Raw genomic sequence first — 26,281 nt, 5'->3', positions numbered from 1 at the left:
ATCCCAACCCTAACCTTATTAAGTATATGTACACTTATTAATATCACTATTAAGTTAATAGTTCGACTGTAACAAGAACACCTTAAAATGAAGTATGACCCAAAATTGTAACCAAATGTATATATTTTATGTAATTCCAGCTGCAGAGTGTAATTCAAATGATCAAATGTTAAATAATCACAAAACACGTAACGCTCACACTTAAAGTATGTAAATAAGAACCCATGTTTTGATACTTTAATTGAAATATTTGGTGATTTGACTTTGACTAGTTAGTATTTTTTGATGTATCAAAACCTTCTGATCATTCAATTAAATATGTCAAAGTTTTGCACTGATACTTAAATAGCATCATGCCATTTGATCAACTTTTATCAATTATTTTAAGAACTTAGCTATATTATTTTTTCTTTTCATCAACCAATTGTATTTGTATTGCTTAAGGTGATATTAACCAAACTTCTTATCCTGAGTGTGATATGCTCTGCATAATAATAAAGCACTTTTGCAGAAGTAGATGAAGCTGCTAGAAATGCAAAGGCCTGATTGTCTAAAATTAACTTGAGCTCTGCAGCTAAACTTCCCGTGAGCAGAGATGGGTTAAAAAATGAACACAGCATATTTGCAAGTTAATATTTTAGCAAAATGAGAAAAAGAGGATGTATGTATGGGTGCGGCCAACAAAGGACTTGAGAATGATTGACAAGTGACGAATTCCACTAAACTTCACCTGTTAATATCAGCGGCGTATAAAAGCAAGAGTCAGGAAATGAAAGTTGCGCAGCCCCTGAATTTAAATCTTGCATTGCATTAGGGACTGCCAGAGATCTGTGAATCGAATTATTCATTTGTGTCCAAGAAATTACTAATATTTTTGACATTGAAGAAAACTCTCTCCTGACCATTTTTATTGAACACGCATGAAATTGGCTAGACATTCCAACACTATGACTTCTTGCCCCAGCTATGTTGTTGCAGTAACATTATAATAATAATAAACCTTAATAAATAATAAATCTTCATTAGTTTCTCAATGTTATTATGCTGCAACTGAACTATAAGAATGGTTATTTATCTATTATATGCATTTCTCTTTTTCTCTTTCTCTCTCAGGTGGTGTCGTTCATTCTTCACACTGCAGTTCGGGGTTTCATTCACTCCTGCTGCGGTGGCCTTTATGCTGCTGTGTGAGTTTTACTCAGCAAGATAAACCTGACTTTCATTATATCATTTCAATTCCCAGACAAAAAGCATTGAGGAATAAAGCATACATGAAGAAAGTTAATATACTCAAGCTCCACTAACTTTTGAAAAAGGTGTTAGTAATTGAATATCTGTCCTATCTGCTGATTGTTTTCCATCGTCAAACTGGTTATTTTTGTATTTAGGTACCCAACCAATCACTTTGGCACTCTTACGGGTCTGCAGTCCATGATCAGTGCTGTGTTTGCCCTCCTCCAACAACCACTTTTCATGTTGATGTTGGGACCATTAAAGGGGGATCCTTACTGGGTGAGTCAAGTCATTTTTATTTCTATAGCGCTTAATTCTATGGTCTGTTGAATGTTTTGATTCTAATTGGCTGGAATGTGCGCAGTAGTTCATTTCATGATTTGTTAAAATTCTTAATTCTGATTGGCTGAAATGTGCGCTACAGATTTTATTCCATGGTTTGTTAAAATTCTTGATTCTGATTGGCTGAAATGTGTGCTACAGATTAGTTCATTCCATGGTTTGTTGAAATTCTTGATTCTGATTGGCTGAAATGTGCGCTACAGATTAGTTCATTCCATGGTTTGTTGAAATTCTAGATTCTGATTGGCTGAAATGTGCGCTACAGATTAGTTCATTCCATGGTTTGTTGAAATTCTAGATTCTGATTGGCTGGAATGTGCGCTACAGATTAGTTCATTCCATGGTTTGTTGAAATTCTAGATTCTGATTGGCTGGAATGTGCGCTACAGATTAGTTCATTCCATGGTTTGTTGAAATTCTTGATTCTGATTGGCTGAAATGTGCGCTACAGATTAGTTCATTCCATGGTTTGTTGAAATTCTTGATTCTGATTGGCTGAAATGTGCGCTACAGATTAGTTCATTCCATGGTTTGTTGAAATTCTAGATTCTGATTGGCTGAAATGTGCGCTACAGATTAGTTCATTCCATGGTTTGTTAAAATTCTTAATTCTGATTGGCTGGAATGTGCGCTACAGATTAGTTCATTCCATGGTTTGTTGAAATTCTTGATTCTGATTGGCTGAAATGTGCGCTACAGAATAGTTCATTCCATGGTTTGTTGAAATTCTTGATTCTGATTGGCTGGAATGTGCGCTACAGTTTAGTTCATTCCATGGTTTGTTGAAATTCTTGATTCTGATTGGCTGAAATGTGCGCTACAGATTAGTTCATTCCATGGTTTGTTGAATTTCTTGATTATGATTGGCTGGAATGTGCGCAATAGTTCTAGTTAGTTCAGTGATGATTCAGTTCAGTTCAATACGAATGCTGTGGTTGAAGGAAGTGAGTTACTGTAACACACCAGTCATGCATGTGCACAATTGATATTTATATTTAAATAGAGTACGGTTTAAAACTTGGAACTTTGCCTGAATCAACAGATCAACTTGGGCCTGCTTCTGTTCTCATTGGTTGGATTCCTGCTGCCAGGATACCTTTTCTATCATCGCAGACATCTAATACAAGAAAAAGCAGCACGCGACGGTCAGTCTCTGAGCCTCAACCAAACCAATGATTCCTCAAAACATCAGGGGACCAACGGGGACATCTGAGGTGGAACATTTATGAGTGTGATGTATGTGAATTATGGATTTATAGATTTATGACATAGATTTATGACAGTTCCATATGGAAATATAGCCTTCCTGTTCAGCCACCACAGAGAAAAAGTGTAAAAAAAAAAAAAAAACAGCGAATATGCAATTCAAATCATTCAAGGCTGTGTGACTGGACAGGATGTATTTTCAAGGCTTTTGTTGGTGCACCAAACCCTATGCTTTACGATACACCTCCTGACAAAAGTCTTGCCGTCAATCCCAGTAGAAAGAGCAACAAATAATAATTTGACTTCTAGTTAAAGTGGCAGAAGGTACATTTTTCTAATGAATCATTTGTTGAACTGCATCCCAATCATCACAAATACAGCAGAAGACCTATTTGAACCCGCATGGACCCAAGATTCAGACATGTTTGGTGAAGGAAAAATCATGGTATGGGGTTACATTCAGTATGGGGGCGTGCGAGCGATCTGCAGAGTGGATGGCAATATCAACAGTCTGAGGTATCAAGACATTTGTGCTGCCCATTACATTACAAACCACAAGAGAGGGCAAATTCTTCAGCAGGATAGCGCTCATACTTCAGCCTCCACATTAAAGTTCCTGAAAGCAAATAAGGTCAAGATGCTCCAGGATTGGCCAGCCTAGTCACCAGACTTAAAAATTATTGAGCATGTCTGAGGTAAGATGGAGGAGGCATTGAAGATGAATTCAAAGAATCTGGATGAACTCTGGGAGTCCTGCAAGTACGCTTTCATTGCCATTCCAGATGACTTTATTAATCAGTGATTTGAGTCATTGCAGAGATGTATGGATGCAGTCCTCCAAGTTCATGTGAGTTATACACAATATTCATAATTTTTCCACTGCACCATGACTTTATATTCTATACTGCACATTATTTCTGTTAAGTGAAAAGACTTTTGTCTATGCAAAGTCAGACCTTACTGTCCTAATTAAATAAATAAAAATCAAAGAATGATCATATTTTATTTTGGTAAAACAAGTGTGATCTAGAGGCCTTTGCCTTTCATATAAGCCACTTCTAATGCCAAATGATCAACTAGAAGTCAAGATATTATTTGTTGTTCCTAAAATTTGGATAGACAACAAGACTTTTGTCAGGTAGAGTCATTTGGATGTGGAAACAGCATTTTTTTCATTATTGTTGAATTAACAATTTGAAATGTAATGATAGGAAAATAGGTAGCGGTTAAAAAAAAGAATCACAAAACTTTCTTCAAGAACAACCTACGAGGCGGGAAGCGTTTTGTGAAGGTCAGTATGAAATCAAAATAAGCTCTACGTTCAGTTCATAGTATTATTGCACATCTTTCATCAGTGCATTTTATTATACCAAAGACGTTTGTGTTCATAAGTCCAAAAACAATTGGCTGAAAACGTATATTTTACCATGAATCGTTCATCATTATGTATGTGCGGGTCACAGACATACTCAAATTCTCTAATATGAATAGTCCCAATATGAACATTTTTAAATGTTTGTTATTTCGTGGCAAGCAGGGAATGTAATGTTTCCATCAGGGCTCAGGGCAGGTAAATGTATCGCCACATTACCTTCACATGTATCAACCTGTGGTCTTTCCTTTGTATGTTTTTAATAGTGGTTTTGCAATTCCTCGCTCAAACCAAACGGACAATCAGCTTTGTAGGACCATTTGGTAAATACAGATTTTTGCACTGTATTCCTTGTTTCAGAAATACTGTTCTGTATGTTACAGGACTATAATCATGATCTCAACCTTTTTAATGATTGTAGTGATTTTTCAACACAACGGTGCTTTGCATTCTGTGCTTGATTCTGTAAATATGCCTGAAAGAGAAATGTAATAAATCAAAAGATTTTGTCACAGATTAGCCAGTTTCTCAGCTGATTGTTTTATTTGTAAAAACAAAAAACAAAAAAATGTTTAAAAAAGCTGAATGAAAAATGTTACATTTTTCATTGAACTCATAAATAGACACTGAGGCACTTACAAATATAACGCTTTACCAGATCATCTGGTAATTAATACATTACGTAATCAATACACACACACACACACACACACACAAACCTGGCATCTGATTCTTACTGTAACATCAATTGTGGGACATCCGGTAAAAAGCCCAATTGTCCAGCTTGTGCTTCACTGTAACACTTTCCTCTTGTTTTTCAGTTTTATCTCAAACTGCTGGTGCTGGGCTGAGCTCCGGTCATGCCTGGGTGATCAGGGCTGTGGCGATTCTGAAAATAGAGAAAAATAGAGAATTTTTATATACAATTTTATTATTTTTATTATCACGTGTATTATTCAGTTCACACAAAAACACAGTTCACACTTCTATTAATTTTTTTTTTAAATGTTGGAGACTTTTTTTTCTTTGTTAGTCGAAAATTAATGATGAATGAAATTAAATAAATTAAAAATTTGCTTAAAAAAATTGCTAAAATCCAAGTCGTTACAAAAAAATGCAAATCAAGCGCTACCATCTCTTGAGTGTCACTTTAATTTAGTTTATGCTTTTTATAATAATAATTTCTTACATTTGTATTGCGCTTTTCTGGACACTCAATGCACTTTACACATTGGGGAAATCTCATCCACCACCAGTGTGCAGCATCCACATTGATGACACGACAGCAGTCATATTGCGCCTGACCGCACAGCACACACCAGCTGATTGCTGGAAAGGAGACAAAGTGATGAAGCCAATTATGACATGGGGATGGTTAGGAGGTCGTGATGGACAGAGGCCAGTAGGCAAATTTGGCCAGGATGCCGGGGTTAAACCCCTACTCTTTTTCGAAGGACATTCAGAAGTTTTCAATGACCACAGAGAGTAAGGACCTCAGTTTCATGTCTCATTCGGAAGACGGCGCTCACTGAGCAGAGTAGAGTCCTCATCAATATACAGAGGTGTTAGGACCCACACAGACCACAGGTTAAGCGCCCCCTGCTGGTCGCACTAACACTGATTCCAGCAGCAACCTAGCTTTCCCATGTGGTCTCCCATCCAGATACTGGCCAGGCACGGCCCTGCTTCGCTTCAGTGGGCAACTGTGTGAGAGTAGCAGAGAACTAGCTGCCAGCAAACTCTCAAAAGTGCTGTGAGACATTAAAAATCATATTTTAATGTTCTACTAAAGACAAAATATCCATACATACTACAAAAAGTAGACCTTGGATAGCATGAGAATGAGCAGGAACTACCGGGATCAATTGGTCGCTTGCATCTCAGTCACTTAAGTGCCCAAATTTAACCCTTAAGCAGCAAAATGAGTAAGAAACGGATGTCTTTGGAAAGTTTCTTTGCTAAGGAGAAAAGGCCCAGTGAACGACCAACGAACTGCCAAGAAATAGATCCGCAACCCATTTGTCAACAAATCAGGTGAATCAACTGAAAAGTGCTGCAGGAGAACGCAAATGATAGCGGCCTTTCAGGGGCCATTCGTATATCGGGTCGGTTTGTGCAAATTTATTTCCAATGGAGGTGCGCGGCTTGCACGTGCAAACGGAGTACCGCACTGCAAGTCACGTGATAAGAACTGACCGATCGATCAACCTCAGCTTGGTATGGAATAAACACATTTCAGTAGACTAATCCTTTCACACAAACACAGAACACCCAAACACTGCAGTGCTTTGTAATTTTCTCCATAAATGAAACTTGTATCAGAATGACAGCAATATTTTGTCAGCTTGTCATACTCTGGGAAAACGGTTGATGGTCGTATAGCAACCTACGAACCACCATGGTAAAACTGTTAAGCGTTGACCAGTCGGCGGTGATAAGAAAGTTGCTCTGGCATTTCTAATAATTTTATAAAATATTTTAATCAACGACTACTCAAACAATCTTAAAATCTTTTTCATTGTATTTTTTATTTAAGCTGTGCAATATTTGAACATTGATTTTGAATACACAAAGTTAAAATTGTTATGTACATAATATTAGCATGTGACACTAGCTATGCTTCCATCCAAAAATGCGTATTAACTTTATGTGCAAAACTGAACAATCACATAAGAGATGCGCGAATGAAAGCAGCATTTCCATCCAACAAGTCAAAGAGAACAATTTTGTCACTTCCTGATTAACTGGCGCCAAATATCAACAGTAAAAACGGAATCTGCTGCTGTAGGAGAGGTTGCGTGAGGCTTTTATTTATTTAATAAATGACTTGCACCTCAGAAGGCAATCCTGACACACAGTAAATGCGTGGTGTCGTTTGAAAGAATGAAACGCGGAGCAGACACTCTTGACAGTTCTGGAGGTCATTAATAATATAATAACACTAATACTGAAATATCAGTTTTAGTATGACCAAAACAACAATTCAGATGTTTTACAGTGTGCTCAGCCTGCTGGTTTGTCCATTCACACACATTTTTATCGTCACCTGATCTCTTATAACAACATTTTTGTTCGGTAAAAGTGTTTCCATTGTAGTTTATGCGCATATTTTCTTATTGAAGAAAATGTTTATCCTACTCAGACATGCACATTAGTTTTTTTTATGCACATTTTCAAAACTTATGCACATCTTGGTGTTTCCATCAACGATTTTTTTTTAATGCGCATATCCAAAATGCGCATAAAAGTAGGTGGATTGAAACAGCTACTGAAGACTGGAGTTATAAAAAATATAAATCAAACTGTATGCAAACTGTATATTTTAAATCAGAATATTTGTAATCATTACTTTCTTTACTGTATGTGGAGTCTTTAGATCTAAACATCTAAAAAGTAATGTTAAAATAATTCCCATTTGTAATGTTTTTTTCGGCGTATAATATAACAAGTGTATAATAACTGCAAATAACCTTCTTCTTTTTCTTATCTTTCTTCTTTTTCTTTCTGTCCGGGTCATCGTCCTTCTTTTTCTTCTTCTTCTTATGGTCTGAATCTGATGGAGTTTCTATGGTAAAGACGGGAGACTGGGTCAGAATCAGAATGCAAGATAGCACACGTTCCTCTGTTTGTGTGTCTGTAAGGGGCCGTCACCTGGTGGTAAGGGGTCCTGAGGTCGATGGTGTTTGTGCTTGTGTTTGTTCTTCTTCTTAGGCGGCTGAATGTGCATCAGTCTGTATTGCTCTGGTAACTTCAGCAAGACAGACATAGAGTCAGATAAAACATACACAAAAAAATCCCAGCAGATTGTGTAGGTCAGAATACACTCAATATCCCTCAAAACACTTATTAAGGAAATAGATCAATTTGATTGACTGACGCATGTATTACACAAACTAACATTACCAAAAAAGTTGACTCCTTGATCGTCCATATATTATTTGCACCCTGCGTAAAAACTAGGGGTGTACGCATCACGGTTAATCCTAGATTCTTATGGATCACAACCCACATTTCGGAACACAGGTGACCCGTGGATTAATAAATTTTTTAAATTGTAGATTAATCCTAAATTTGTAACTATTGCAGAGAGATCGCCTCTCACGTCATTCAAATCACATGTATGAAAGCAATTACACTTTCCTGTAAAATATAATGATGACAGAAGAAGTTGTTGTAGATTATTTGGGATGTGGTGGGTTTCTTAGGTTATTAAAGGTGTTTTCTGTCACTACTAGTTTAGCCTGTATTAATGCATTCGATGTAAGCTGCACGAATAATCATTGAAAAGTTTGGGATCTCAAAACCCCCGCAACCTGAACTTTAAATGATGGTGGTTTGCATATGTTTATTAATCCTTCGACTCGCTGAATTCAAAACTGCGTTTGAAAAATGCAAAGATCAAAAATGAGATTGAGTCTTTAGTCTTTGAGTTAGTTATGTAGTTACAAACAGTCAAATGACACAGAAATACTGGTAGAACAGTTTATAGTTTATATCAGTGGTTCTCAAACTGTGGTACTCCTTCTAGTGGTACGTGGAGGAATTAAATATGTCATATGTACATGCTACATATATTTAAAAATCTATCAAAAATGATTTTATATATGAATATGATGACATATAGCCTATATTTATGAGGTCCAGGCAACATTTCCTGGTGTTGATATATAGGCTACTACGTGTTAATACTTTACATTGAAGTTTTTTACCTTTTAAAAACAGTAACCTATCATTTTTAATGTTTACAAGCACATTTTAATTTAAATGTTGATGTTTTTAGTTTGTTTTCATTATTTTTATTTTTTAATTTTTTAATACAGTGTTAATATTCAAACTATAACGTTTAAAGTGGCTGACAAAATTAATGGGAATTAAAACAATAAAATAGTAGGAATAAATCTGCCGCGTTTTGTAAATGTACAGAGCTGTAGCTGCTTTACTGGGCCTACTACGCTACTGCGTGGTACTTGATGAAAAGAGTTTGAGAACAACTGGTTTAGATAAAACCACTGATGTTTATGGTAAAGATTAAAATCACCGTCATGTGCTCAGAAATTAAAGTTGTATGCAGCAATTACATTATTTAACCAATAGGTGGCCATCAAAAATATGCCTTTGAATTATTCTTCACAAGTAAATACATCTAGCAATGAAATATGACGTTTTATGTGTGAATAACTGAATCATTTATTGAAAATTAGAAATGTATTGAAAATGAGTACAAATTATAATGTTAGATTGATATATTTAGCTTTATCAGAAACAGTAGTAGTAACTGAATTTTTCACAGTACTGAATATTTTACTATAAATTTTTATTCAGCTGATTTGATTCATTTTTATTTGTAATAAAGTTACAAGTTCTAAGATCTGTTTGTTAAAACCAAACTTGTCCTGCAGTACTGTTTTGTAATGAATAAAAAGCTAATTAAATTTGTTTCCTCCCTTTTGCTGACCCGAAAAATGGTCCGATCCGTGACTAAAAAAACAGTGATCATAATTATTATGATTAATAATAATTATGATTAAATAATCATAATTATTTATGATGATGTGATCCGAACCGTAAGATATGTGATCAATTACACCACTAGTGAAAACTATGAAACTCGTTCAATAAGATTTTCTACATCTTTACATTCTGACAGACGGTCAGAGTAATCCAATATAGGCAATGAATCAAAACTGGGCATCAAAACATGGTAGTGTAAATGAGGCCTAAATGCCTTTCTCTGTCTCTCTGTCAAACAAATGCACTTACAGGGCCAGTGTGTAACCTGAAGCCGGTGAGCATGGCTCCGGTCAGAGGACTGAAAGAGTTGTTGCACACAGGAGGCTTCTCGATGAGAGAGCGCAGAGAACTGTTGTCCTGAATGCCTGGGCTGTCTATCATACCTGGAGCACAGGAGAGTCAAAAACATCGTCGTAACCCTCACCTAGTGTTATGATACATTACGTACACTACAGTTACAAAACTGCTCAAAGATCTGAAAAGGAAGACAAGAATACGCACCAGGAAGCTCAGGAAGAAAGTTGCTGAGTTTCTCCTTCACCTTCTTCCCACAGAACTTGTTGTACGCGTGCTCCAGGTTGTAGTGCGTGATGAGATTAGTGTGTCCCGTCAGCTCATTTTCCACTGTGAAGATGATAGGAGGGGGTTAATGAAGGTAATAAACAACATTGAAAACCATAAACAGCTCTTAATTCTTAATTACTACTTAATTCACTGCTATACAAATAGGGCCATAAACAGAAGCAGCAGCAAGTTTAAAATGTCTGAACTGCCTCCAAATTCTGAGAGAAGAACAAACAACTTGGTTTGTAGTATACTTAGAGGTGCGACTGGACAAAAGGGGTACACACTAAGGCCAACAGTGAAGATGTAGAGCAAGACTGTGCTATATATATATATATATATATATATATATATATATATATATATATATATATATATATATATATATATATGTACATTTAATGTTGACACTAATTCACATTTTACCAGTTCAAAATGGCTAAGAACTCTTGATCTGGATCATAGTATTTTTCCAGGAGCAGAAAAAGTCAAGTGGTGCTCGCTGCAGAGCCATTTGGGCGAGCTGAGCTCCAGCGAGGGGGAGCTTGAGCTCCACCTTTTTTGCACTTCTTCTACGAGTGATGTCACTGGGGGTAGGGTTAGGGGTGGGATTGGTGTACGCATTAAAATAGCTTACAGGAGGCAGAGCGAGAGCTCATGCTCCCCCTCGCTGGAGCTCAGCTCTGCTCAAATGGCTCTGCAGCGAGCACCACTTGACTTTTTCTGCTCCTGGAAAAATACTATGATCCAGATCAAGAGTTCTTAGCCATTTTGAACTGGTAAAATGTGAATTAGTGTCAACATTAAATGTACATATATATATATATATATATATATATATATATATATATATATATATATATATATATATATATATATATATATAGCACAGTCTTGCTCTACATCTTCACTGTTGGCCTTAGTGTGTACCCCTTTTGTCCAGTCGCACCTCTAAGTATACTACAAACCAAGTTGTTTGTTCTTCTCTCAGAATTTGGAGGCAGTTCAGACATTTTAAACTTGCTGCTGCTTCTGTTTATGGCCCTATTTGTAATGCTCATCTATTTCAACATTAGAGACTTCTTATGGTTAATGTAAAAAAAGAGGCCTCTGACATTTTTTGATTTATTTACTCAGAGTTTTTGCTAGTTTTTCTGTTCTTGGAGAGAAATTTAACATTCCAAAGTCTAATTTGTTTTTTGTTTTTGTTTAGCTATGTAATTTTGTCTGTTCCCATTGACAATTTCATTTCCTAACCTGTCAGAGGCTTCTTTTTAAGAGAGATGCTTAATTCAGAGTCATAGCTCTATATCTATGCATGGGCCAGTGCAAGTTTCTGACGGTGTGATAACCTTGGATAAAATGTCACAGCTTCATGATTTCCCGGTATTGTGGTTACTGCTCTAAAATAAGTTCTTTTTAAATGTCTGGGTAAAAACTTTTTCCCCATTGAACACAATTTATTTTATTTTAAGAAACATTTATAATATTTTGGAACAGTAAACATGTCAGGCTAAATAGTTCTTTGCTGTCTTTGTTAGTTTCAAAAAACGAGATTTAAACAAACCTTGGGAATGGTATAACAGATAATTTTAGCGATATTAATACCTTGACTTTTCTACCCTCAATGGCTACTGAGGGTTTTTGAATGTTCTCGTTCACCCTTAGTTGTTTTAAAAAAGAGAAAATTGTAGTATTTTTTGTAGACTTCACAAAAGTAAATAATTGGACCCTGGGTTAAGATCTACTGAGGTAGATATGATAATTATTGTTACTATAACAAAACCTTAAATTATATATTTGATATAAATTATGTAAATTCCCTCAGGTGCTAACTTTTGTACTACTTTATTTTACAATACATGTACTTGCAATGTTCTTACCTAACAAAGTACTGTATTATATAAATTGGGGTTCAAGGGTAGTTTAGGAATAGTTATCCGTTTTTGTAAATTCTGTAATAATAAATACATATAATGTATATGCAAAATAAAGGGCTTGTATAATAACATTCCATATCGCGTTTCATATTTTGCAATTTGCACACATGTTGACCACGATATTTTATTATATATTTGATCAGACATGTATGTGCATGGGTGTATGGTGATATTAAATCGACCAATACATGATCATACTACAGTATAGCAATAGCTATTTGGACGTGATATATCGGTGTTCTGTAGGCTGAATACTATCCTGCTATTGCAATAGCATAATCACAGAGTCTTGTAAAATTACACCGATATGCTGTTTTATTTTATATTATTATGGAGAAATCAACAGAAAAGCTGGTCTCACTGGGCAGTTCTCTCAGCAGGTAGAAGGGCTCGTTCATCGCAGCCGGTTTTCTGACCGGAGCCCCTTCTTCCATCATCTGATGCGGGAAACACATCGGGCCCATGTTTTGGGGGACCTGAGGTTTCCCAGAGCCAAAGCCCAGCGCGGACGGTCCTGCGGGGCCCTGTGAATCAGGCTGGCCATACAACGAGGAGAAGATTTCTGTCATGATGACAAAAACTACGCTGCGAGCCTGCGACGGTTTAATTGTATGGACGTTTGTATTCGGTTGACAATTACTTAACGTTCGTAACGTTCTGTCTGTTGACAATTGCTTCCGGTTATTCGTTTACCTTCGGGAAAGTTACCGTAATTGATGCAGTACATGCTCACACTGTGTAGATTTCCAACATTTTACATAACAGACTTGTATATGGTGTTGTCACAATGCAGGTTATTATTTAAAACTGCTATTTAATTGCATAAATAAGCATACACGACAAAACAAACAAATAATGTTTGCGTATGTGACGCATGTTAAAATCATCGCATTGTGTGTGTTCATTACGGTAAACAACACACTTTCTCTTGTCCTTCCCTTTATGTGACATCACGAAACCAATAAGAGACGCCATTTGGGTGAAGTGACCAATCAACGGCCGCGCTTTAAAGAGGCGGGGCGATTTTTTCTTCGTCCGCTGTGACCTCTGTCCCTTTAAATCGTTTAATTCATTCGCCGACGAAAATTATCACGCACTGGAAGCGGCGTTGATGCGGACTCTGCCGTTTTGGACCACAACAGCACTTGTTTTCTAATAAAAGTAAAACCAACATGGCATTGTTAACACCTCTGTTCGCGTTTCTGTATCATTTGCCGCAGGTTTACAAATGGCTACTAAAACCGTACTACATCGCGTCGTTATTTATGTCTATCGCGTTCGTGATGATCCGCAAAATGCCCGGAGTCTGTGAACATCTTTCGACGCAGCGCGAGGATGGCAACTCGTGTGATTTTGATTGGGTATGTATAAAGCAGACACATCTGGGGTTTCAACATGATAACAGTTGCAGATAACCTGCTCTGTAACATGGGAACTGGGCTCTGTGGGCAGTGGCCACATATGATGGGTGACAGAATTTGGGGGTCGCTATTTAGCTTACCATACATATAAATAATGCTAGATCTATCTATCTCTACATATATATATATATATATATATATATATATATATATATATATATATATATATATATATATATATATATATATATATATATTAGGGCTGCATGATATCGTTTGAGCATCGATATATCGCTATGTGTGTGTCTGCAATAGTCACATCGCACTCTCAGGATGTGGAATGTTGAGTTATGAATATAGATGACCATAATCTACTGGCCAAAACACATCAGATTTATGGAGACACTGCAGAATTTAACCATTATAGAGTGAAAGTTTAAAATTTCCATGTGTTTTCAAGCACATTATAAACATTTTAAGAGTTTAAAGCGTTTGAAGAGAACATAAAGAGCAAAAAAACTAAAAAAAAAAAACTAAAAAGCATTTTATGGAATTAATTATTTGTTGAAGAAGTTGCAATGCTCATTTACATTTGATTACTAAATTTTTGTCCCAGGATACACTCCCCAGAAAACCATAAATTACAGTTTATTTTAGCTTTAACATTTGCTCCATTGTGTTTATTTATGACTGTGGTTTGTTTATTATATGTATATAATAAATTACATATAATGTATTTATATTTCACTCCCATACAAATCTTCCCAATCATTCTAAAGAAATGACTTTCCAAACACGGCTATTTAAGTCATGTAGTGAAACTGTATTTATATCACAATATCCAAGTTTTCCAGTATTGTGCACCCATTATATATATAAAATTATAAAACAATGAATATAACAGTATGATTGTGTAAGATCAAAATAAATAATAATGATTAAAACAAATAAATACAGATGAGATCCAAAACGAATAATGACATTTTATGTAAACAAGTAAACAGTTTGACGAGTAGATAAAATAATGTCATTTGACAAGTTAAAATTGAAATGATATTTTAGACCCATTTATAATTTTTACAGTATGAATTCTTTATACAAAGTCCATAAATGCATGACTTTCTACAGTTGGTTTCCCTCAAATGTGGATGATTATATTTGTGGGTCTATGGCGACTGACCTTTAAATATAAAAACCACTGTTTTAGGACAGATATTTTATCATAGGACTCATATGTTAACTTTTACTGTATATTAACTTTACTGTAACATGTATGTTTAACATTTAATGTAAATTAATGCCTCTGCTGTGCTCCTGTGTTGTTTCAGAGAGAGGTGGAGATACTGATGTTCCTGAGTGCAATAGTCATGATGAAGAACCGAAGAGCAAGTAAGAGTTTAAACAATCTTAATCCATCATTTTCCCATCTGTGTGCAGTTTTTTTTATCTAATAACATTATATTTACTGACATTCAGAAAAAAAAAACCTTTTGAATTTCATCAGTAGGCAGAGGTTGAATGATAAAGTGATAATTACCATAAAATTAAGTGTCATCATTTTACTTGGTTTTTCATTTGTTCTAAACCTGAGTTTCTTTCTTCTATTGAACACAAAGGAAGATTAATCTTTGTTTTGTTCCTACTATGTGCTGCTTTTCCATCATCATTCAGAATGTCTTTGTGTTCAATAAAAGAAAGAAGTTCATAAAACTTTAGAATCACTTGAGTGTGAGTAAATGTTGGGCAAATTTTTTGGGTGAACTATCCCTTTAAGCTTTGTTTATACATGAAACAATTCTCTATGGCAGTTGTGCTTGTGTTTGTTGTTAAACCAATTTTCTTTGTCATGCAGTGTTTCTGTTACTGTCTATTTTCCATATTCATCTCACCCCATTTGACTTATGCATCACAAGTGAATTTTAATAATGTGTTGTTTTGTTTGAATCTTTGCTCCACAGTTACCATTGAGCAGCATGTGGGCAACATCATCCTCTTCTGTAAAGTGGCCAACGTGATCCTGTTCTTCAGACTGGACATACGTTTGGGGCTTTTGTACTTGACCTTGTGTATTGGTCAGTATTTGTTTTTTTTCTGCAAGATTGCAAATTGTGAATTGAGTAGAAAGTTTTTTTATTTTTATTTTAAACCAGAGATGCCCAAAGTAGGACCCACGGGCCAAAGTTGGCCTACGGTAACCTTTGAATTCACTATCCCATCTAAAAAGAGAGTGAGAACATTGGGGAGGTGGTTAGGGCGAATGCCTTTGACAGAAATTGTCATTTTCAATTGAACATAATCTTTTGCTTTTAGTTTTATAGATAAGCTGAAATTAAATGGTTAATTTAAATGTATGAATGATTCAGACTTTTAAAATGTAAATACTGTCTCCTGACGTACATCTAACATCTCCGAGCAAATCAAGGTAAAGGCAGGAGCAGCTCGATTAGTGTATTCAGCATTGAACTCCATTGTGTTATGAATTGGATTGTTAATGTTTTTACTCTAATAAGTTCATTATGAAATGTTAAAAATGATACTGCATTAGTTAATATGATGTAAAGCAATGTTTTCTAGTTTGTTTTTTTTAGATATTACTGAATAAATCAGGAAATTCCCCTTGGCCAATTTACGGGTTGGTAAATATTTGGCCCACAGCTGTCAATCAAGTCTGGGTTTTGGCCCTTTATAGGAAAAAAGTTTGGGCACCCCTGCTTTAAACTAACAATAGACCAAACCAAATATTAGGTACAGTTAAAGGCAGAATTATTAGAAATTAATTCGATTTCAGATTTTTCCTAAGTGATATTTAACAGAGTAAGGACGTTTCCACAATGCTTTCTATTATCTTTTTTCTTTTCTTTTTTTCTTCTTATTATTATCATTTAGTTTAGTTTATTGTTATCATCAAATAGCATTGTCTATTGTATTATCAAAATACTTTTTTGATGCAAAAGTAATTTAAACAGGCAGTTATGACTTATGTCACAGGATTAAGAAACCTGAATATTATCCTAAAGAAAATCTGCTCTAAAAGTAAAACTAAATGAATTGCTAAATACTTTTGACACATTAAAGTGTAAAGCCTGCAGCCTTCAACAAATGTGGAAACGTATTGCATATAATGTTTTACAAAGTGTTTATTACAAAGTTCATGTAACTTTGTGTCATGTAACATGGATAATTTAACATTGATCAAATGGTGTTACTACAATACTGTGCCATCAGCCAGCCATTGCATTTCTACTTTGTTCTTCTAGAGAAAGTTTTATTTGTTTAAGTTGGGCTTTTTACATTTTTTTAATGACAATATTATTAGCCCCTTAAGAAAATAATTATTTTGATTGGCTACCGAGAAAACCCTCTGTTGTCGGATTCCAGGGAGTCGCTTAATTAACTTAACTTTACCAGTTAAATCTTGTTAAACCTTTAAATCAAATTTTAAGTGGAACAAAAATTAGCATTGTTTTTGCAAAATAACTACAAAAGTATTATTTACTGTCATCATGGCAAAGACAAAATAGTGATAAGTGATTTAAAACTGTGTTGAAAAAAATCTTCACTCTATTAAACAGCACCTGGGAGATATATAAAAAATTTGTATTCAACTGTACATTTTAGTACGGATGACAATTTTTATGCATTTTAATATTTTCATGTCCCATTGCAGTTTTTCTGATGACGTGCAAACCTCCTCTGTACATGGGCCCTGAATACATCAAGTATTTCAGTGATAAAACCATTGACGTGAGTATTATTTCTGATCTGTGAATTTGCTTTAGAGACGAGGCAGAACTTGCAGGGCTCCCACAGTCATGGAATTTTAAAAGGCCTATTCCAGACATTTAAAGTCAGGGAATTTTATATTTGTTTTTGTCCAAGTCATAAAATATCAGGAAATTTTTATTTTCCATTAAAAATTCAGCTTCGTTAAATTCTTTCCATTTATTAAAATGTGTTTTTTTTTTCTGTACCATGTTTTATATTACATTGTTACAGCAATTGGCAGTCAAATGTAGCAGAGTATACCTGTTAAAATACTTTCTGTGATTGTTTTTTGTCTGACTCTGTGTTCAACCAGTCCTTGCTATTATTTGCGGAAAAAAACAATTTCGATTTTTGCAGCCAAAATTTTTTTTGGTCATTTTTTAAATTTTATTTGTAGATTATTTTTTTTTATTTTGTGACAATATTTACTGCAATTCTTGTGGCATTTTGTTGTGAAAATATGCACAAAAGTACACATCTTAGTTGTTCATTTGATTTATTTATTTTTAACCTCAAGAATTTCTGTTATATATGACAACTTGAGGTATCACACACCAGGTAAGCACTTTCTATATGCATGTTTTTCTATATAATGTTTAATATAAACATGTTCAAATGTGTGGTTCTTCTAAATGAGTGTGGAAACTGCTAGCTGAACCAGTGTCTGTGCATTTTTACTGAAATTTGTAAACAACACTTTCCAAAGACTACAACATTAACATAGTTTTATTCTCATCATAGTCACAGTGCTGCTCATTAAAGGTTATTACAAATATCTTAAATGTGTTCTTCTCTTGCCTTAAATCTATATTTGTGTGTGTGACCAGGGAATTACTTATGCATTTTATAAAACAAGTAAATTTAGCCCTGTGCACAGCATTATTTTAGACGTTTCACCACAGATTATACATTTATAAAAGTTTTTTTTTTTTTTTAACTTTTTTTTGATAGGTGTTAAAAATGACAGCGTGGAACGTTAACTGAATCAGGACTAAATTTATAATTTTGTTAAGATTAAGCATTATTAGTTCAACAATTATAAATTTGTTTAACATCTCATTTCAGATTAGTTATTTTAATGTAAACATAATCATTTATTAATTGGATTTCCTTTTAATTTTCATTTTAAGAATATTTTAATCTTAATACCAGGTAAAATGGGGTCCTTGTTACCTTTTAAAAAGACAAAATGTAGCGTAATACTTGGCTTATTACTTTTCTTTGTGGCTTAGTCCTCTTTATTAATCAGGGGTTGCCACAGCGAAATGAACCGCCAACTTATCCAGCATGTTTTACGCAGTGGATGCCCTTCCAGCCACAACCCAACACTCTTACATTCACATACATACACTACGGCCAATTTAGCTCATTCAATTCACCTATAGTGCTTGTCTTTGGACTGTGGGGGAAACCGGAGCACCCGGAGAAAACCCACGTGAACATGGGAAGAACATGCAAACTCCACACAGAAATGCCAAATGACCCAGCTGGGGCTCGAAGCAGTGACCTTCTTGCTGTGAGGCGATTGTGGTATCCACTGCACTACTGTGACACCACTTAAAAGAATTCGAAGGTCATAAAGGTTTATTAACATTGGGTGCTTAGAAACAATAATCCAAAGTAAGTTTTTAACCCAGGGTTGGCGGCACACTCAAATTTCAGTTAAACTTTACCTTTAGCAGCCTGAGGGGAATATTGTTTGAAAAATGTTGGTTTACGCTAGTGAATTTAGGATGTGGCTTTCCTTTTGTCTGCAGGAGGAGTTGGAGAAGGACCACAGAGTGACCTGGATTGTGGAGTTTTTTGCTAACTGGTCACCAGAGTGTCAGTCTTTCGCCTCTGTCTATGCTGATCTGTCCTTGAAGTAAGACACTTGCCCTTGAAATATGGACTGTCATTTATAAGTTTGCGTTTACAAACATACTTTTACATTTTTTTAATTTCATTAAAAGAATATTGGCACCGTTTACCAAAAAATACAAAATCTGTCATTATTTACTCGCTAATCACTTGTCACAAACCTGTTTGGCTTTCTCTCTTCTGTTGAGCACAAAAGAAGTTATTTAGAAAAATGTTATAAACCGATAACTATTTACTTCCATACTATTTGTTTTTCCTAATATGGATGTCAGTGGTTAGCAGTTTCAAACATTCTTCAAAATATCTTCTTTTGTGTTCTTTCTAACAAAAGAAAGGTACTCGTAAAGGGTTCACCTGAGGGTGAGTAAATGGTCAGTAATTTAAAAAAAAAGTCTTGGTAAACAGAACCTTCATTTTTAGTACTTGCGTTTTATTACTAAGCCCAATCTTCTCATCAATTTCTAACAATTTAAATACTGTGAATGGAGATGACTAACCTCTCTTACTCTGTGCAGGTATAACTGTGCTGGTCTCAAATTTGGCAAAGTGGACATCGGTCGTTATGGTGAAGTATCTAAGAAGTAAGTTGCTTTGTCTCCCATTGAACACATGCAGATTAATACCCAGTAGAAAAAGGATTAACAGCATTTGTATGTGTTTGTTGTCCTCAGGTACAGGGTCAGCACCTCTCCTCTGTCAAAGCAACTGCCCTCTCTGGTGCTATTTCAAGGGGGAAAGGAGGTCATGAGGCGCCCTCAGGTGGACAAGAAGGGACGAGCAGTGTCTTGGACCTTCACAGAGGTATGGCGCAGGACCATGTTTATCTGGATACTTTTGAAAGTGCATAGCCTACCGTTTTTCCCAGGATTCTCCCACATTTTTTCTATTCTATCGTGATATCATTCAATTGAAATATTTTCCTGTATTTCTCCTGTATTTCTAATCTCTCTATGATGGATGACAGTAGCATCTACACCAGTGTTTCTCAACCACGTTCCTGGACGACCTCCAGCTCTGCACATTTCCCATGTCTTTTTAATTAAACTCACCTGATTAAGATCATCGGCTCATTCGCAGAGTCTGAAAGACATGGCATGCAGTGTTGGTGGTCCTCCGGGAACGTGGTTGAGAAACGCTGATCTACACAGTACCACTGAACCAACAGGGGGTTCTCTTGCTTACATTTTGGTATGCAAGAGCTGTTCAAGAGAATTATACTTTCTTTCTTTTTTTCTTCTTTTTTTTAGGCATCGTCCGAAACTGCCTACTACTCAGTAGCTAATTTTATTTGAATTTAAACGTACTCTCGGCTGTTAGAAAACTACATTCTATACAGTATCAATGTGAGTAGTATGAATGGATTTCAGACGTACTACATCGTCCATTTTGTCATGGTCCCATGACCTACCCAGGTCAGTTGTGCTGCTTCACTCCCATTCATAAATTGTCTCTTGGGGCATCATGGGATAGCACAGCTTGCCTGGGATGCGCACTTCAGAATCTTGCCGGAAGTAGTAGGTCATCCGGTTACTACTCATATATTATTTTTCAAATTCTATGAATTTGGATATACTACTCTGCTCGCTTACTGATTTTAGAGTACTATATAATATGGAAGTATGCGGTTTTGGAAGTAGCTTTACACACTTTGTACTGATGATAAAAATGACTGCATTCCCGTCCTTTTTATTAAAGCCATGCAATGTCGCTCTTCTTATGCACCCTTTAAATAATGGAGAGTATCCTTTATTTTATCATTCCAATAGTTGCATTTTTAAAGTATTAAGCGTCTTGTTCACACTTAAACATTGGTCTGAAAATTATATTACTGTGAGATTGCCTAAACGCACAATAAGTAAGGAATAATGTACATCTAGTCGGTTTATTTTCAGAATAAAGCCTGACTCGCTTATCATTAGACTGAAGGGATTTATATTGAGCAAACTGTCTAGATATACATTACAGTTTATTACACTGATACTTGTTACAAAACTTAATATTTAGACACAAAACATTGACCTGAGCTGTAATTTACAAGCCCTTTAATTAAACGGGAAAGCTGAAAGAAGCAAAACAGGCGGAATGCAGCATAAACATATATATTATTCAGTTACAAGATGGCGTCAAACAGTCAATGTAAACGAATGTATGTTTTCAGTCACAAGATGGCGCCAAACAGTCAAGAACAGCGTTTTGAAAGAAAAGCCTGTTAATATGGATAAGAATGTGTTCACTAATGGTCAAGATGACACCAACTATCTGTACTGCTGTGTTCAGGTGCAACAATAGTACAAATCTCAAAAACACTTGCCAGAAACATTTAAAATAAGAATCATTTGATGGCTTTTTTATAGACCGCAGTGCAGCTCCAAAACACTAATTATTCGCCATTTTGTCTTTATCAATTACCGCAATTCTTCAACCACTAAGCTTTACTCAGAAATACAGAATGTTTTCTCAGAAATACATTTTTAATTCTTTAAAATTTATTAAAATATTGTCACTTATTCTTTTAATGATTGTGAATAATTGTGAATAAATCTGGTAACTCTGAATGACGATTGGACATTTCAGCTATCTTTAGTTATTTTATTTTCACACAAGTTACCTGAAACATTAAAGTGACGTTTGACTTGGCTATATTTTGCTTTCTATGGTTAGAAATTTATTTTTGTAAACTAAATTTGTCACAGGCACCAAAATTTGATCCCATCTTTGACCCGCATAATGGTGTAAACTTAGAAATCTATGGTTACAAAACTGCATCATGACTAAATGTGTGTCATAGTTCTCAAAGACCTTTATTTTTAAAGTCCACACTACAACACAAAAACCCACGTTTCCAAATTTATCCATTCGGGTGCATCTTAAATTCAGTTTTTGAAGTATAAAAATCTCTTTGTGTGTGTGTGTGTGTGTGGTTGGAAGGCCAAACTATGAGGAAAAAATATGCAAATGTATCTGGATTTATATAAAAAGATATAAGTAATAATAAAAAAAAACTTCATCCATAAAACGGCTCACATGTGTCCTAACTACAGAAATGCAAGTTTAATTATATGAGTAAATATTACATTTCATTAACATTACGAAAGTACATGCTGAGTGACTGATGTTGGTTTGCAAGTAGTTCTGACATTCATGATTAATCTGTTTGCTAGTTGTTTTACTTTCTAACATCTGCTGCTTTCAGTATGCCAATAACGGTCAAGTAAATAATATTCAAGCTCACATTGGCAGCATTTAACACTGAAAAAAGCACATCATCAGCACCTGAGATGATCATTGTCATAGAAGTTATTGCTGTTGTTCAGCCGCGACGTCAGAGAGATAGAAACCATTTATAAAATAAAAAACATTTATGCAACGTCTTTATAGATGTTTATAAAAAAAAACTAAGTTGGTAAAACTATTGGTTAAAACGTATTCGTTAACTGATATGTTAACACTGCTGTCACTGAAAAACAAAAATAAAATTATAATTAGCCAAAAAAAATTGTAAACTAGCCATAGCTAACTACATAAGATCCCTAATTTGTCTGAATTCATATAAACTGCATTTGTATGGTTTTGTGTTGTGTTTGTTCAAAAAAATATTACTAAGAGGTTTGCAAACTAAAAACTAAAATTACTAAAACAGAGACCAAATCGATAAAAATAAAATCAATGTATTCACAAAACTAAAACGAACAAAACCGTTAATAAGGAAAAAAAAAAGAACTGAAATTTACAGCACATTTTAAAATAGTATCGAAATAAGAACTAATTCTAAAATGCAATAACCTTGGTTTCAACTCCAGCATCGCATGTAGATAGACATTGTGGCTGCGTCTGAAATCACTTATTGCCTTTCTATATAGTATGTGATAAATCAATAAATATAACAGTATGTAAGCCGAGGACTAGTATGTCAAAACTCATAATATTCGAAAAAACGATATACCTTAATGATAAATGGAAAACAATTTGAAAGCGATATGCGCATCCAATGGATGCTACGCTTCCCATAATGCCACACGAGAGAATTCACGATTGTAAGTGAAGCGATGAAACTGACATGTGATAATGACAAATGGCAGATCTAGTACATCCGAATTCCATTCATACTATATAGAGCATCTCTAATGGTCGTGTAGTAAATTTAAATGTAGTACCCTTTCGGGTAGTAGGCGATTTCGGACACAACCTTCTTCTTATATTTTCTGTGTACTGTTTACAGACAAATGGTGTGACCCTTTTATTGTTATTGCTTATTTCTAGGAAAACATCATCCGAGAGTTTAACCTTAACGAGTTGTATCAGAAGTCGAAGAAACTCGGAAAGACCAAAGAGAAGTTGGAGAGGCCCAGCGAGCTCGTGTTTTCCACCGTCCCGGAAGAAGAAGAACCAGAGGCTGAAACCATCAGTGCAATGGACACAGAGAGCAAGAAGGACAAATAAAAAAACTGCATGCGGCTGAAGAACACTGTTGATCACCGCTGGCCTGGAGCAGATCATGCTGAAGCTCAGCATGCGGAGAGAACGCTTGTGTGTAGTTACCAACAGAATGATTGTTCTTTTCTTTTGTATAACCTATTAATTCAACTGCAAAATCAGTCCAGTAATTTAAAAATTCCTAATATTATTATTGATAATCATCAATGAGCTAGATACAGTACGCACAGGCATTCAAATCTATCATTTCATACAGCGATACTTGATTTCTGTCAGCTGTTATTTTTAATCGATAATTAGACATCTACCTCTACAATGGCTTGTAAATGTGATCCCAGCAAGCATTACTTTGTACATCTAATCAACATCTTGGCTAAAACAAGTCTACATTTGGTCTGTCAGTGAAAATCTAACAGACATCTAACAACAGTGCAAAAATAGACTAGTCAACAGATTGACAGGAATGAACGACTACATGTGAAATCTGTCTATTTGACGATGAGTCTGTTATTGGTTTATTGTTAAACGTCTATTCGATTTTTACAGACAGACCAAATTTAGCCTGGTTTTAGCTAAGACGTCAGTGTTTGGATGTCTATTAGACGTCTTTTAAATACAATAACTGACACATGAATGTCTATTAGATGTCTGTTAGATGTCTTTTAAACAAAAACTGATACATGGATGTCTGTTAGATGTCTTAAACACAAAAACCAATGTATGGATATCTATTTGACGTCTTTTAAACAAATCCATGCATGCATGTATGTCTGTCAGACATCTTTTAAACAAAAACTGATGCATGGATTTGTATTAGACATCTTTTAAACACAAAAACCAATGCAAGTATGTATATTAGATGTCTGTTAGACATCTTTTAAACAAAAACTAATGTGTGGATGTCTATTAGACGTCTTTTCAACATAAAAACTGATGAATGGATGTTTAATAGATGTTTATCAGATGTCTTTTAAACATAAAAACTGATGAATCGATGTCTAATAGATGTTTATCAGATGTCTTTTAAACCCAAAAACCAATGCACGAATGTCTACTAGATGTCTATTTGACGTCTTTTACACACAAAAACCAGTGCATGGATGTCTATTAGATGTCTTTTAAATATGAAAACTGATGCATGTATGTATATTAGATGTCTTTTAGACGTCTTTTAAACAAAAACTGATGCATGGATGTCTTTTAAACATAACCAATGCATGGATGTTTATTAGATGTCTATTAGACTTCTTTTACACAAAAAAGGATGCATATTAGACGCCTTTCACACACACACACACACACACACACACACACACACACACACACAAACACAAAAATGATGCATGGATGTCTTTTAGATGTCTAATAAACAAAAACAGATGCATGGATTTCTATTAGACTTCTTTTAAACAAAAACAAATGCATGGACGTCTATTAGATGTCTTTTAAATAAACAAAAACAAAGTGCTTGCTGGGAGCATCACTGTTGGGGAACAAATTTTATATCAGTTTCTTTCTACTGTATTGTTGCTCTACTCATTCCTTTTTCACTCCTTGTGTTGTTGTTTTCATTTTGTTTTTGCTCTTCATGGTGTGCTTTTATGATGGTACTGAGTGTTCGACTCAATTCAGTGCTCTGAAAAGGGAGGCTCTTGCCAATATTCATGTCATGAGAATCTGTTCAAGCAAGATGTTATGAAACATGGTAACACTTTACAATATGGTGGTGTTGGTTAATGCATTTACCAACATGAACAAACAATCAACAGTACAGTATATTTATCTTTGTTAACGGTAATAAAAATACAGTTTATTGTTAGTTTATGTTAACTTCCAGTGCATTAACAATGCTAGCAAGAATTAGTTTGGATTTTAATGCATTAGTAAATGCAGAGCTATGATTAATAAATGCTGTACATGCTTTTTCATTAATAGTTAATGTTGGTAAAAGTTAACATCAACGCAGCCCTATTGTAAAGTGTGACTAAGCTTTTATTACATGATTTTGTGGTAAACTTCAGTCACCAAGACCAGACCCAACTCTGCAGTCAATGTCTTAAATATCTGTTTTATGTATTAAGTTTATCATTTGAATTTTTTATTAGTGATGAATGATTAAAGCTTTTAGTATGTTAATATTTTAAACTGAAAGGCACAGAAGAAAGCTGCAGGCAGTCTTCATGTATTACAAACTACTTCACGTCTGCAAAAAAATTAGCAATATTATTTTAACGCCCTAGTGAGTAAATGATTATTGATTTTTTTTTTCACTAATTAATGTATGGAAGATGACCAAGTGCTATAAGTGGTTGTGGATGGAGGTTTTTTTATTTGCCATTCCAATAAAACTGCTTGTCTTGTTGACCATGCATGTAGACTGGGATTTTTATAAAGTCGCTTTAAATTCATACAGAATAGAAAGAACTAGAGTTTTAACGGAGAAAAACGGCCTACAGGTACTTGACTGGCCTTCCAGCTGCAACTTTCTGGGAATCCATATAAACTCATTCACTATGGACAATATAGCTTACCCAATTTAACCGTCTTTGGACTTGTGGGGAAAACCGGAGCACCTGGAGAAAACCCACGCAAACGCTGGGAGAACATGCAAACTCCACACAGAAACGCCAACTGACCCGAGGCTCGAACCAGCGACCTTCTTGCTGTGAGGCGACAGCACTATTACTGCGATA

At 35.1% G+C, this 26,281-nt stretch overlaps 3 protein-coding genes across 6 annotated transcripts in view; 2 read left to right on the top strand and 1 right to left on the bottom strand.

The window, feature by feature from the left end:
* The window catches only part of slc43a1b (solute carrier family 43 member 1b), a 34,700-nt gene extending 30,028 nt beyond the window's left edge, over positions 1–4,672 (top strand). Inside the window, exons 13-16 of one of the 2 annotated variants that reach the window (XR_015475451.1) lie at positions 1,114–1,187; positions 1,389–1,512; positions 2,618–2,985; positions 3,909–4,672. Coding sequence is in view for 1 of the 2 variants with exons in the window: in NM_001083000.1 (NP_001076469.1) it covers positions 1,114–1,187; positions 1,389–1,512; positions 2,618–2,788 (369 nt within the window). In the remaining variant the exon portion in view is untranslated. 2 annotated transcript variants of the gene reach the window in all.
* On the bottom strand, positions 4,673–12,831 carry med19b (mediator complex subunit 19b). Its single transcript, NM_001003416.2, is given in 6 exon segments — positions 4,673–5,042; positions 7,624–7,718; positions 7,805–7,901; positions 9,914–10,047; positions 10,166–10,288; positions 12,530–12,831. Coding segments are annotated over 6 exon segments (723 nt in total). The 5' UTR covers positions 12,738–12,831; the 3' UTR covers positions 4,673–4,976.
* A 408-nt stretch (positions 12,832–13,239) lies between these two features.
* Positions 13,240–25,952, top strand: tmx2b (thioredoxin-related transmembrane protein 2b). 3 transcript variants are annotated; one of them, XR_015475695.1, is made up of 9 exons: positions 13,240–13,529; positions 14,858–14,918; positions 15,488–15,601; positions 17,197–17,273; positions 19,052–19,158; positions 19,670–19,735; positions 19,826–19,955; positions 23,415–24,500; positions 24,552–25,952. XR_015475695.1 is itself a non-coding variant. In NM_001002113.1 (8 exon segments), coding segments are annotated over 8 exon segments (924 nt in total). In that variant the 5' UTR covers positions 13,263–13,340; the 3' UTR covers positions 23,595–24,624.
* Positions 25,953–26,281: the final 329 nt, after the last annotated feature.

Source organism: Danio rerio, chromosome 1, assembly GCF_052040795.2.
Source record: "Danio rerio strain M-AB ecotype USA chromosome 1, GRCz13ab, whole genome shotgun sequence".
NCBI classification, from domain to species: Eukaryota; Metazoa; Chordata; class Actinopteri; order Cypriniformes; family Danionidae; genus Danio; species Danio rerio.
The sequence above is the reverse complement of the archived record's forward strand: the minus strand, read 5'-3'. Positions and strand labels throughout refer to the sequence as shown.